Source organism: Manacus vitellinus, unplaced genomic scaffold, assembly GCF_001715985.3.
Source record: "Manacus vitellinus isolate BGI_N305 unplaced genomic scaffold, ASM171598v3 scaffold_50_pilon, whole genome shotgun sequence".
In the NCBI taxonomy this organism is placed as follows: Eukaryota; Metazoa; Chordata; class Aves; order Passeriformes; family Pipridae; genus Manacus; species Manacus vitellinus.
Genome location: NW_021940612.1, coordinates 1,382,506 through 1,396,885, shown reverse-complemented (window position 1 = coordinate 1,396,885; position 14,380 = coordinate 1,382,506). Strand labels below are relative to the sequence as shown.

Genomic DNA, 14,380 nt, shown 5'->3' with positions numbered 1-14,380 from the left:
GGCTAATATTTGAAAAACATGCCTGCACTTCGCATTGTTTTCTAAACAGGCCTAGCACAAATTGCTTACAAGAACCATAGTCATTCCTAAATGTCAACCCCACTAATCTTAGAACTAAATCAACCTAGACATCCCTTATCTTTACAAAACAGGCTGAAAATAAACAGAAAATCTGTCCTTTCCTAAGAATGCGAGATGCAATATCCCATTTCACTGCTCACTGAAATCTAGGTCTTCAGCTTGGTTTTTAAGCAGTTACCCACTTTCTTCCTAAGTATAATCAGTGGAGCACTGGACTATTTTTTACATCACTTTGCAATGCATTGGTAAGAAGCAACCTCTCAAATGACATGTGCAGCCAGGCACAAAACTACAAGTTTTTGCAGTTTAATCACACTGTCAATCCATGCTGACCTAAGATCTTACTGAAGTTAGTATCTACACTTCTGTGTGTGCTTCAATGCCAAATTCAAGACCAAAAGTGTCCGCAGAGGTAGAGGGATTTCTGTGGCATTTCTGAAAAAGGGAAATATGCAGCATCTAAATGTTCACAGGTCAGTGGAAACACAGTAGAGCCTTGAACTCCTATTTAGTTTTAGGGACTTGTGTCAGCTACTTCTGCATCTACACTGCCTAACTGCACTTACACAGTTACCCAGCTGCAAACACTAGTTTCCTGTTGTACTTGGGGAAGCAGTCATGTACCCTGTGATCCACTGTGATGCTCAGCCACACTTCCCGTGTGCCACACCAGGCTGGGAGTAGCAAGGGCTTCAAGCACACTCTTGTGGCTATCAGCAAAATCAGAGCCTATGAAGGACACAGGATGACACGTAAGCTTCTTGGACTGGCTTCTTTCACAAAGAAGGCCTTAATCCACCAGAGAAGTGACTCAAGCACCACAGGTGACTTACTGCAGAAACATCATTCCTTGACGCTGGTATTTGGAAAGAGCTTTTATCAAGAGAAATGCTACATCAAAAACATTCAGTGCAAAACAGAGCGAACTAGAGAAGCCATTTGTGAACATTTAGTGTTCAAGTGCCTCCACGTTCCTGCTTCCTCTCTCCTCTTAAGAGAGGAAAGAACACACTTCCCTCCTCTTCCTATGACATCTGAAGTGCTGCCTATCTTAGCAAGAAGAGAAAACACAACACTGGTCATTTATCGTTATTTAAATATTGTCTATGCCTGAATGTAAATTGAAAATCGGTCCCCAATTGTCAATTCCATTGTCAACTTCATGTAATCTTCACAGGTGACTTCTTCTGTGCGCAGAGGAGGGTGACATAGGGAACTCCAATGAATGCCCATCTTTCACTGGGCCAGAACTTTATGATAGGGCCCTGTTCAGGTATCTCAGAGGCAGCATCAAAGTAAGCAAAGCAGACACAGCCCAGGTATGCCGCAAGGCAGATCAAAATGTGCCTGAGAACAGACAACCACACATCAAAAAAAACCCCCAAAAAACCCCCCCAAAAACAAACAAGCAAAACATTGAAAACCAAACAAAAACCAAAAACAAACCAAAACAAACCAAAACAAACAAACAAAAAAAGAGAAGAAAGAAAAAAAATCAGTAACATAACTTCAGTAAAGTAGTCAACTAGATCACTATAAAATCAGTCTGTCCTTCACCATATTCCCCCAATTCCCCATAGGGTTGCTGCCTGTCCTTTGCATGGAAGGAAAGAAATATAGAGAATACAGAAAACTACAAAGCTGTAGCCTATCCCTGGTTTAAACAAGCTCCTGCTTTTTGGCTTCTCTGCACCTGACAGACCTGTGCAGAAATACTGACATATAGCCCCCTGAGTAAGCGACCACAATTTGCTGGGTAGTAAAAGAGAAAAGGCGTCAAAGCCCTTCACCGTTCCTCTACTTCACCATCATTAATTAATCATTAATCCTCATTCACCATGAGGATTACCATCACTGTTATTGATGGAAATCTAAGTTTTCATAATCACAGCTTCAGCTGAGCAGCGCTGTGGGATTTTTACTAATCAGTATGGCAAGGAATTCAGTTACAATTAATGAACTTAGTGTCTGAAGAATTTGATCAGGGCAAAGAGACTCCTAAATCTGCCACATTGAATAGTGTGAGACTTCCTCTGGGTTTATAATTTTACCAGTAATTCTGTCTAGAACTAACCACAAATAGCCACCAAGCAGCACAGAACGGTAATGTGGTGAGTTTGATTTACATTTGAATCAAACTTTGGACTTTATACACAACACTTACCATACGCAATGCAAATAGGGGAAATTAAACGAGGACCAGATCTCACAAAATGCTTTGTCACTGATCCAGCAGAAAAGTGCTAGCATCCACCAAAGACCTGAAAAGAGACCCAGTTTGTATACACGGAGGTTTTCACACCTGAGAAGAAAAACATAAGTTATAAAACAATGCCAAACACCCATCTTTAAAATGACTCCACCACAAATGTCCTTAACAGATGAACTTCACATACAGTAAATCTGGCTTTGATGCAAGGCAGTGGTGAGGTAACAAAACAAACAAACTTTTTATCAGTAGCTGTGTTTTGGGTATTGTCTGTAACACCAATGTGCAAATGGTGGGCACACATCAAACCATTCCCATACCTAGGGAGGGGTACTCAGGACAACTAGTGATTAATTACACATGCTGTCAGTTAACAACCAGCCATTCAGCAAGTGCTCAGATTTGTTCATAGATGGCACTTTATATAGATTCCCACTAATGCTAAGGCACATTTACAGTCTTCACTGAGACGTACAACTGTTTGTAAGAGCGCAACACTAAACCATGTACCTAAGCAGATACATGTATGGATCAACTTCGTACATTTGACAGACAAAACTACACTACTGAGATGAGTACTTGTGCATTCTGACAGAGGAAAGGGTGTGTGCATGGAGAACATGAAGGCTTTCCTGGACATGTCTGAAGTACATAAACAAACACATGCCACTGCATTCCATTTAAGATAAGAGGTTTGGCCTCAAACGCATAGCTCAAATACCAAGAGCAGAGTGCAATTAATCTGCACAGTTCAAAGAATTCAAGGCTTCAAAGGAAAAGTGAACGCTTAGTTCCCAACACAAGATCAGCCATAGAAATGGTACAGACTGTTATGAGAAGTTTGCTCAGTACCATCACCAGGAACTGCAATATATTTTTATAAACATAGGAGTAGATGCTGCAGGGTGTTCTGCAAAGGACTATCTTAGGGCAAAAAGAGTCTGATCTGTTTAATACTCCTGGGTTTTCTGTGATCATCCATCATGGAGTCTTCAGCTCCTGCAGTAACTGTGCTTCAGAGGGCTGGGGACATGCTTGCTGAGGAGGCAGGGGATTGCAAAGCAACTACTTCTAATACAATGAAGAGACGTAATGCAAATACCATCTGGAAACGAAGCCTTCCTTTATTTATCAATAGACACGGGCTCTGATCACTCAAACTATCACTGAAAGAGGTCCCTGTTAACAGAGGGCTGTTAGCAGAAGGTCTGAAAGACATGTTCCCACTGCTGTGCACAGATCTGCGACATGCTCCTATCCTACACTCTAATATGAAAGATACTGGATCCCACAAACATTTCACTTCCATTTGCACCTTTTTTCTACACAATGCACAGTGTTCCCTATTTAACACAAACGGCAGTTATTTAAATATCAGAGTTCCTGCAGACACTGGTGTGCTCCAGTCATTTGCTATTTCAGGGACTGGGCAGGTATACAGCAGCATTATCTTCCAACATCTTGGAACCTGTGACAATATTACCTCCTCATCAAAGACAAACGTGAGGAAGAAAATACTCATTTGAAAACACACCAGAATTCTGTAAAAGATTGACACAAGACTAGGACAGGAATAACAAGAGTGAGTTTTGGTCTAAAACACCAAAAACTTCAGTGTGGAACAGAATAAACTTCTCCTTTCTTCCCCAAATACCTGTTTCAAAGATAAATTTTCACTGCAGCCTGACAAGACTTGTCTGTGTGGTCCCCTCCTGGCTATAGCAGAATAGAATGGAAAAACAGCAAGCATTTTAAGTAATGCTTAAATTAATTTTTCTCCTGCAAAGGGAGATGAGATGACTCCCTCACCTCGGGATTTAAAAGAATGTATCTTATTTAAATTTCCAAGGGATCAGCATAGCTTAAAATAAAGGTATTACATCATCCCAATGTGCAATTAGAGAGGGCTACAATTTCACTTCAGGTCCCTTTTAAATCACCAATTCAAAAAGGTCTATCTTCTTTTAATTCTCTAAAAAAAAGACACATTTTAATAACACATGACCTTTCAGAAGGAGTTTTAAAAAACAAGTACCTGTAGGCATAACAATTCCTAGATTTAACACAACAGTATTTACACTAGCTACTTGTCTTTTTAAGTTTCTCAGGAGCTCATGCCTGCAAAACTCACATGGAACTGACAGAAAATTCACACGGATCATCCAGTGCCATAACCAGATGTCCCTAGGCCCTGTCAGTAGTTCCTTTGTGCTGTCATTAAAATGAGACACCACCAACATTCTTCAGCTACTGACCTTCTTGTCTACAGCTAATTTTGGTGCTGTTTCCCAAGTGTCTTTGACCACAGAAATACATAGTAGGATGTCTGATGAGAAAAGACTCATGAACACCTTTACGAAACATTGTTAGCAGAGGCGTCTACTGTAGAGTGAAGCAGTGGCAGAACAGGGTAATGCAGCAAACATTAAAATCTTTGTTCTAACAGAAGCATTTGGTCTTAACTCATTTCTTTTGATGGACATATGCAATATGTAAGAGCCAACATAAGTTGTGAAATCCTTCTCAGACACTGGAGAAGAGGTGAAAAAGGACAAGTTTGAATGCTAGCACTCCTCTAGTCCTTTTTGCAGTGGCTGAAGAGATGAAAAAAACACTTCTGGACAGTTTCTGGTATCAGTGTTATGGAAGATCTCTTTAAAATGTGAAGATTAGTCTCAGGTTCTTTTCTATTTGCATTCTGGTTTTATGGTTTCTAAGGTACTGATTGATAGCTATCCTCCAAAACTTGGTGATTAACCTTATCTTTGTCAGTCTGACTCCATCATATTCTCCATAGCAGAAGATGAAGTGCTGTAAGACTCACAGTACAACTTCGAGAGCTGGAACATCATCTACACACGCTTAGGCTTTGCTCCACATTCTCACTAGTATTCAGACTGCAATCATGCCACCACCTCACCCTTATGCACACTGTACAAAAGAAATGCTGTCTATGAAGTGAAACCCTTGCTCTGATTCTACAATAAACAAACAGATTTGCATTAGATCAGTTTGCAGCTTGAGGTATGTTGCAAGACAGAAGACTGACCTAGTGTAATGGCCTAGGGGAAAAAAAAATCTTTGACAAAAATGTCTGAACTGCTAAACAAGTTTATACTAGATCTGCTCTTGCATGTGGAAGCATTTCTGATCTGCTATCACAAGCACTGAAGCCAGATCTAGTGTATCATCATGCTGCATTCAGGAGAAATATACTCACCTCTTCAACTCAGCAATAAGCAAAGCTGTGCAGGGAACACCCAGACTCATTAGCAAGATGTTGTTGATGGCAGGTTTAATGAAGGCAAGGCAGGTGGTAACTCCAGACAGGACACCCACAGCAGCTTTAAAACAGCTCCTGAATAGGGTTTTTATGGGGCAGAAAGACTGCTCTTAATTCAAAGCTTATAATTGCTAAAACCAGAAACCTTAAAATTATCTTAATAATGTAACAAAATTTAGATTTCTCTAGTTGTGCTTAGGAGATGCAATGACAACATGCATAGAGTGGATGTGGATCTTACACAGGCTTGCATGTGAATGCAGTTAATCATATACACAAACCTTTGCTGGGCAGTGGTCTTCTACACACGTGTGCACACACACACTCATCACTGGCTTCAAAACAAAGACCACAGTCCAGTCTTCCTCTTCCCACAATAAGTTATGAACAAATCCATCTCTGCACACAGCACTACACTTCCTCAAAAAGTTCTGTGTCATCATTCTTCAAGCTTTTAACATGGATTTTTAGAATATTTTGTTACTGTTAATGCCCCAACTTCTACAGTCATCTTACAGTCTGCTTTCCTTTATCCCTTTTAAGCCTTAAAATATACTGAAAACACATGGTAAGTATGAACATTTCTTTTAATCAAATTCAACAGTAGGTAAGCAATTCCCAAAATGCTCTTTTATAAGACTAGGATTTGGTATATTCTTAGCATAAATGAAATCAGAATTGGGCCCTGTGCAGACAGCCTAACAACTTTTAAGTTAAATATATGTAAACTGTTGTTTAAACTTCAAGTTTGGACTTTAAGCAACCCATTTCCAGTCTGTGGGGGGATTATGGCAGACAGAGGATCATCACATTGCCCTTCCAACTACTGGCCCATAGCTTTATAAAAGAGTTGCTGTCCCAAAATGGCTCTTCTATGTCTGAAGTAGGGTCTCAATATACTTCTGCAGTATCATTCCATGGACACAAGTGTTAACACCTTCACCTAGCTCATTCCATTTGCCTTCTGCTATAATGTTTTTCTTTCTCCTGGAAGGCAACAAGATACTTAAGTAGGAAGCTCTGATCTGACATGAATGTCTTAATGAATAAAGACATCATCAGTTGGTCATGATAGATAATAACATTTGCAGCACTGAAAATCCAAAGTGTGATGAGGATGAAGTGAAGACCACAGCACTGAGCACAGGATAGACATAATAATAGCTAGGCAACACAAAACCCCCAAAAATATTAACCAAACGTGTTCTAGGTTAGGGCTTCTTGCACAGTATGTCTCTCTCTTGTATCCTTCAAAAAGTAATTAAGACCTTAACAAGTAACTGTCTTGACAGATTCTCTGGAAGAGACATGTCCTGAAATGTTAAAGGATAGGGGACATCCTTCACCTCATCTCAGTATTTTTATGGATCAGTTATAACCTGGGAGATTTAGTATTTATAGTTTTAACATGAAGTTCAACAGTATTCCACCCCAAAAGTGCTGTTATTCCTTTAAAAAAGAATATAGTTTAACATCTTGGTCCATTCTACATACATACCCAGTGTGAGGGACTGAAAAAAGTTATGAAAAAGTTATTACTGGCTGGAAACAACTCTGTGGGGAGGGGAGGGGGGCAGATCGGGTTCTGCCATGGTGGGATTGTGCTCTGCTCCCTCCATAACCCCACCTCCTTGAGAACCACTGGTGCAGCTGCCAGCCACTGGCACACCAGGAGCAGCGCTCCATACTTCTGCCCATCCCTGGAGCCTTTAGTCCAGCCCACACCACACCCCCTGGAGCCCCTAATCCAGCCCCAGAATGCCTGGTACAACGGAAGCCCCACCTGGGGTGGATGGTCACAGAAGTCCAAAACAATAAAAGCAGCATCATGTAGCCAGCACATACTTGTGGCCCTGCTGCTTCCTGGACTTCTGGTAGCTGGATCTAGGGTGGTAGCTATACCTCTCTTTTCCTCCCCTTCTTTCTTTCTTCTTCTTCTTCTCCTAATTTCCTTTCCTTGAGATTTGGGTAACTGAAACCTGGATGGGTTGGAATTTGCTAACTCAATGCTTCGTGAAATGCTCTATGTTGATTGAACACTTCTTCGAAATTTTTGTCAAGTTCCTTTATTTTCCAAAATTTGCCAGTAAAAGTGTATTATTTTGACCCCCTGAGAAGCATCGTAGTGTTTCTCCTGTTATAAAAGAACTGAAGGCCCCTTTTAATAAATCTGTGAGGTGGGGTTTTTTTAACATAAAACCCCTACAACGAGCTTGTGGGCCAAGACTGTGGTGTTACACTCAGCACAACCAGAAGGTAGTGATAGATGAAATAAAACAGCCCCTTTAGGCTTCTGAGAGATAATTTACAGAGTTTACATAAATTACACATAAATTCAAGATTCTGAATCCTTCTTCACTTGAACTAAACATCTAACAGTCACACCATAAACCAAAAGATCCCAGTAAAGCCTGTTTGCTTGTTAAGTTGATGGTATTCTATAACAGCACTGTGCTGCAATATGCAGATATACTAAATGACAAAGCCATTAAACCACATAAAATTATAGAACAGGCTGAGTTGAAAAGGACCCATCAGGATCAAGTCCAACTCCTGGCCCTGCACGTGACACTCCAAGAATCATAATAGGTACCTGAGAGCATTGTCCATATACTTCTTGAACTCAGACAGGCTTAGTGCTGCGACCACTTCCCTGGGGAGTCTGTTCCAGTGCCCAGCCAGTCTTCGGGTGAAAAACTTTTTCCTGATATCTAATCTAAACCTCACTCTGACTCAGCTTCACACTGTTTCCTCAAGTCCTGTCACAGATCTCTAGAGTGAAGACATTGGCACCTGTCTTCCTGCTTCCCCTCATGAGGATTTTGAAGATTGCAAAGAGGTCTCCCCTCAGACTCCTCCAGGCTGAACAGACCAAACGACCTCAGCCGCTCCTCATGCAGCTTCCTCTCAAGGGCCTTCACCATCTTCGTTGCCCTCCTTTGGATGCTAAGAGCTTAATATCTTCCTTATATTGCAGTGCCCAAAACTGCACACAACATTCACCTCCCTCAACCAGCTGGCGATGCCCCCCAGGACACGGTTGGCCCTCCTGGCTGCCAGGGCACTAATGACTCATATCCAACTTGCCATCAACCATGACCCTCAGGTCCCTTTCCATGGCACTGCTTTCCAGCATCTCATTCCCCAGTCTGTATGAACATCCTGGGTTGCTACAGGTGCAGAATACAGCACTTTCTCTTGTTAAATTTAATCTAATTGGTGATTGCCCACTCCTCTAATTTGTTGAGGTCTCTCTGCAGGACCTCCCTGCCTTCGAGGGAGTCAGCAGCAACTCCCAGTTTTGTGTCAACAGCAAATTTACTTAGTTTTCCTTCAAGTCCTATGTCCAAGTTGTTAATGAAGTTGTTGAAGAGAACTGGGCCATACACATATGCTCTACAGAGTAATTAAAAGTACACTCTTCCCAGTGCAAGCTATTTTGAGGAATGGTCAATCTAGGTAACAAACTTCTCTTCACCCACCCTCCATTAGCAGCTTCTAACAAGGCACATGTCAAGGAAAAAAACAAAAAAACAAACCAGTCTTAGCAATCTTCAGAGAGAACAATCACTGCCTTAACCACTGCCTTAAATATTCAGATGAACATTGAGCTGACTTCCATAAGTCCACTTGTATTTACACTTCAGGATACACAAAAGGAAGAGTGAAAGCTGGCTTCTCTTACATTAGCTGTAACTTATATAAACTACTCATTGTCAAGGTCTCCCTGGAATAAACAAGAATAGACTCTTCCAGAGGCAAGTCACCTCATCCCAATACCTGAAGTTACAGGGTACAAACCCTGCCATCAGCAACTGTAGACTCAGGAATTAAAAAAAAAACGGGCTGAAATATAAGCAACCATAAGAGAACGGAGTGAGAAAAGACAGCAGCAGCGGTGGTAAGGCTGGATGATAACTCAGTGCCATTATGTGCAGGTTTAGGTGTTAGCACAACAAGTTTCAAGAAACTTGAAAGCGTACATGCACGATTGTATGATTACCTGTCATTTCGAAAAACCCTGGGCAGGTATCTCCTAGGGAACCACATGGCAAAAGCACACATCAGGACCCAGAGAATAGCCAGTTCATCCAGCATCTGGCCCAGGAAACTGAGTGTGGCATGAAAATAAACAGATCCAATTCCTGGAAGAATTAATCAAAAGACAATATAAATAGTTGCAGTACCATAATAGACCAAAACACACTGCTCATGCTCAGAACTTCATAGAAAATAGTGGATACTATTTGGTCGAGAAAAGATTATTAAAAAATAAAACCAGAAAACAAATGCCAACTTTCCTAAGATGCAATCCAGGTCATCGGCCTCTCATTAATTATAAAGCAAACACTTCACAAAAGTAGCGGCTGAAGATGTCAGCTCCTACTAAAAACGCAGATGTATATGAAGAGACATCATGTGGAAAAGTATAATGCAAAATCAATTAAGAAACACAAGCCAAATGCTGCTTCTGAATTTTCTCAATAGCAGAAGAATAGGTAAGACAAAGATAAAAAGCAGCATCTCTTGACTACTCGATCATGTAGGTTTACAGGTGGAAAGTGTCACAGTGCCCCAGAGCGCTCTGGTTATTCCTTTAAAGTGCCCCCAGGAATGAACACACTTCAGAATCTCACATCTACAAAACAGCTCAGCTTTTGGCCCTTCTCAATACAACGCAAAACCTATTACCCTCTTCAGTTGCACTGGCTCTTTCAGCTCTCGTTTAAACGACAACATAGGAAGGAGGGTCAGCACTGCTGTAGAGTAAGCCCAAACATGAAAAAAGAAAAGTGTGCAAAAAGATAGGAAGGGAACAGAACTATGGCCAAAGTTCTCACCAACCTCAAATTGCAAAAGGCATCTTCCTTTCAGAAACTATGGCTGTTTCAGCTTTATGCAGGTACAGGCAAACTCTTCTGTACATGTCAAGATTGCTTTATTTTGCAAAACAATGAAATGCAAGCAATAAGAACTGATTTCCTCTCTCAATTCACACATGAGTTGGCAAACAGACTAATCAACTTACCAACCACGACTAGCAGAGTCCATATTAAATACATTCCACTGTTGAAGCAGATTGCATATTGACGGAACAAGCACATACATATGGGCGGTAAAATGAAAAACAAGACGTTGCTTATCTAGGAAAAAAAATAACACAGTCTCACAAAGACAGAAACCTTAAATATCCATAGGGTTTCTAAGACATCTATAATAACAACATTTTGGCATCCAGTGAAGCCCTAGCTCGGTAAACTACAGCCCTCTGTTTTTTCCAATGCTTAGCTGTTTTTGCAAAAGCATCATTTTGTTCTGTTTAACATCACTAACAAATAACAGCATAAAAACTTTAATCAACATAAAATGCGGCTACTCATCTGTAAACTACATTTCAAGCTGATTCCCAGAGGAATTTTATTAAGAATCTACAAATATTCAAGACTGCTGCAATTCAGATGGCATACAAGAGCAAGCAGTTGAGGAACAGGATGCACAGACCAGTGACTTGTCCTCTCAACGGCTGTCAAGCCTAGCATGGAAAAAGCACTAGAAGAACTGGCACTAGACAGAGCTAGTCAAGCTGGAAGTCAATTTACTGAGCAACAGCTATTATGAGGAAGGTCTGAAATACGACACTAAGCTAACAATTAGAACCCTTTTTGTGCAGGGCAAAGAGAGCCTGGAGCTTTAAGTCCTTTTACATTTCATTTTTTTACTCTTGGTTCTCCATTACAGAAACAACTGAATATGAATTGAAACTAGTTACAGGAAGGTGAAAAAGCTGATAATTCAGACCATTGCTAGAGGTTTTTGTAATTTAATATGTAAAATTTGAACACGTTTTATGTTTTGTCTTGCCTACCAACAGCCTAAAGCACGATTCTCTAGTTAAAGACTGGAAATACTTTACTGGCAATTAGCAGGAGCTGTCACACTGGTAGTGATCACTTGGTTCTCCCCAGAACTGCTAAGTACTGACTTTGCTAACAACAGGAGAAAAATACTGGTTTCAGGTGTTTAAAACACAATAGCTTTTTTTGTAGATATTTCTTCAGAGAGTAAACTATTTTGATCATGAGGAAGCATTTGTTTATGTTCTGGAGTAGGGTTATACTGCATCAGGACACATTACTTTATTCCTTTCAGAAAGAAAAGGGGAAAAAAAAGATAGTTTTCCTATAACTATACTTTCAATTAGAGCTAGACTGTTTTGTGGCCTCTTTACTGAAAAAGTACGTCCTCAATCACTCTAGCTAGACAAAATCACATCAGTCTATGTGTATGTTTTAAAAAATTAGTCTGATCAATTTGTTCAAAACCTATAAACAGATACTCTACTACTGATTTAAGTGTGTTGAGTGCTTTGGTTTTCAGTCCCACCAGAATAAATAAATGTTTTACAAATACACTACAGATAAGCTACTCTAGTTTTGTGCTTACAGGAATATTGCGTGAGACCTTAAACACAACTCTGACCTCGACTGTGACAGCTTAAAATGTGGATTAGGAAGGTTTTAATCTAAAGCTTAACGACCCAGATACCAGATTCAGGTTTGCTGAAGAATGGTTCCTGACACTTCAAGAGGTTTGGTTGAGTCAGTCAGAACTGAACCATCCTAAAAGGAATAAAATTTAGGTGTCACCTAAGATCCCTGTTAGAGTAGGGCCAAAATTTCCCAACTGTCTTGTGAGCATCAGTTTTTATGCAGATACAGTTGCACAACTGCATCAATCCACTTCAAGTCACTGCTTTAATTTTCAGAAGTTGCTAATACAAAAATCAAACCCTTATAATGACTCTGTACTATTGAAGAGAGGCTAAACACGACTACCCTCAACACGGCCTCTTTTTTCCCACTGGCTTCAGGGCAAACCTTTTTCTGTGTCTGTCTGGAACCTCAGTTATTCATCTGGACACAGCTGCAGCTTCTAGCATTTTGCAAACTTCTATACCAGGGCTAATCAGCTCAGTACAGCGTTGTGGTTTAATCCCTGCCAGCAACTTTTTAGTGGTTTAATCACTGCCCAGCCACTCGCTCACGTTCTTCGCAGCAGGATGGGGGAGAGAATTGGAAGGGTAAATGTGAGAAAATTGGGTGGGTTGAGAAACTGTGGGTTGAGAAAAAGACACTTTAATAGGTAAAGCAAAAGCTGCACACATACATACGCAAAGGGAGACAGGGAATTCATTCAGCACTTCCCATGGGCAGGCAGGAGTTGAGCCATTGCTAGGAAAGCAGGACCCCATCACGTGTAACAGTGACTTGGGAAGACAACCATCATCACTCCAAACTGTTCCCTTCTTTTTCCCCCAGTTCTATATGCTGACCACAATGCCATATGGCCTGGGATATCCCCTGGGTCAGCTGGAATCAGCTGTCCCAGCTGTGTCCTCTCCCAATTCCTTGCGCACCCCCAGGCCACTCACTAGTGGGGTGCGGTGAGCAGCAGAAAAGGCCTTGACCCGAGGAGCGCTGCTGAGCAGTAAACAAAAACATTCCCGAATTATTTCCAGCACAAAACATCACCCCACAGAAGTGACTATGAAGAAAATTAACTGTACTTTAGACTGAACAAGCACATACAGTCAGATGGATACCCATCCCCCTGCATAGCTGGCTCCCAAACACATTTGCTGTCTTCAAATAACCTTTTTTATCCTGACATTTTCCTCCCTTTGTTTTTGGTTCTTACACAGTGACATCAGACACACGAAAAAAGCTGACAGTTTCCCTCACACACCCTCAGAATTCTCCCACAGCCACCACACACAGGTCCTTGGCAGCAAAGTAAAAGAAAAAACCAATGTACACCATGCACCATGGAATTATGTGCTCTGTATGTGCAGTATCTCCCATTATACAGACTCCAGTAAATGAAGACAGACACCTAATTCTTTCTTCATTAGACATTGGCTTGAAAGAGAAAAATCAGAAAAGGATGGAATATGAGAGAAAAACCTACACATTTTAAAGTAGAAGAGACAAAGCATCTATAGAACAGAAAAGACACTGGACATTTGCAGGTTTGCTCCTGGACACCTGTTTTTCATGGAAAGACAAAGTACTTGAAAGCCCAATGGGTTACCTTACTGTCATGTACCTATTTGTCACTCCAATTCTTTACATCAACAGGTTGTCAGGAGCATTGCTCCCTTTCCAAGACGTGTGGTACAGGGCAGCCCAGCTCTGTTGCTGGGACTGGGCTTTTTTAAGTTATTTCCAGCAGCTGAAATGTATTGAGAAGGTGCAACAGGATTCAGGGGTAAACCACAGCTTATTAGAATGAAGCAAAAGTTACATTATTCCTCTTCCCTCTCCTTCCTTTCTTCACCTACTTCCCTAAACAGTCATCTCTTCTCCCAAAAGTATACTCTTGACTTCATCCTGCAACCTTAAGGCAAACCGTTCCTGAAAACTCACATACCTGGGTGAAATCCAGTTTTGCCTCCAAAGACCAAGGTGTTTTTATCTTGACCCATCACAGTGTTGCAGCTGTCAAGGGGCTGCCACCTGTCTAGCAGACGGGTACCAGACGTGGGCAATCCAGCACCAAAAATTCTGGGCTTGGCCACCACAAGGCTCGGTACAGACGAGGAGGGGGGCCTGCTGCACATTAGTTACTAGTAGTAGTATGGCTAGTATGACTAGTAAACCTTCCCATTTTATACGTGCAACACCAAATCTCTTCTTTTTCTTTAATTTTAGGCATGTCAGAGAGTGGAGAAGCAAAAGGAGGAGGCAGCCATAGAAGGACAAGCTACAATTCCACGAAAAGCCTGTAGGAGACGGAGGTGGCAGGCA

The 14,380-nt window shown here is 41.2% G+C and overlaps 1 protein-coding gene across 1 annotated transcript in view; it reads right to left on the bottom strand.

Annotated features, from left to right (window-relative positions):
* Window positions 1-943: 943 nt before the first annotated feature.
* The window catches only part of ACER2 (alkaline ceramidase 2), a 16,568-nt gene continuing 3,131 nt past the window's right edge, over window positions 944-14,380 (bottom strand). Inside the window, exons 2-6 of the mRNA XM_029962932.1 lie at window positions 10,603-10,717; window positions 9,577-9,718; window positions 5,511-5,648; window positions 2,246-2,383; window positions 944-1,428 (exon numbers count right to left, since the gene is read on the bottom strand). Of these exons, the coding sequence (XP_029818792.1) occupies window positions 1,242-1,428; window positions 2,246-2,383; window positions 5,511-5,648; window positions 9,577-9,718; window positions 10,603-10,678 (681 nt within the window). The 5' untranslated portion in view covers window positions 10,679-10,717 and the 3' untranslated portion in view covers window positions 944-1,241. The remainder of the gene's footprint in view (window positions 1,429-2,245; window positions 2,384-5,510; window positions 5,649-9,576; window positions 9,719-10,602; window positions 10,718-14,380) is intronic.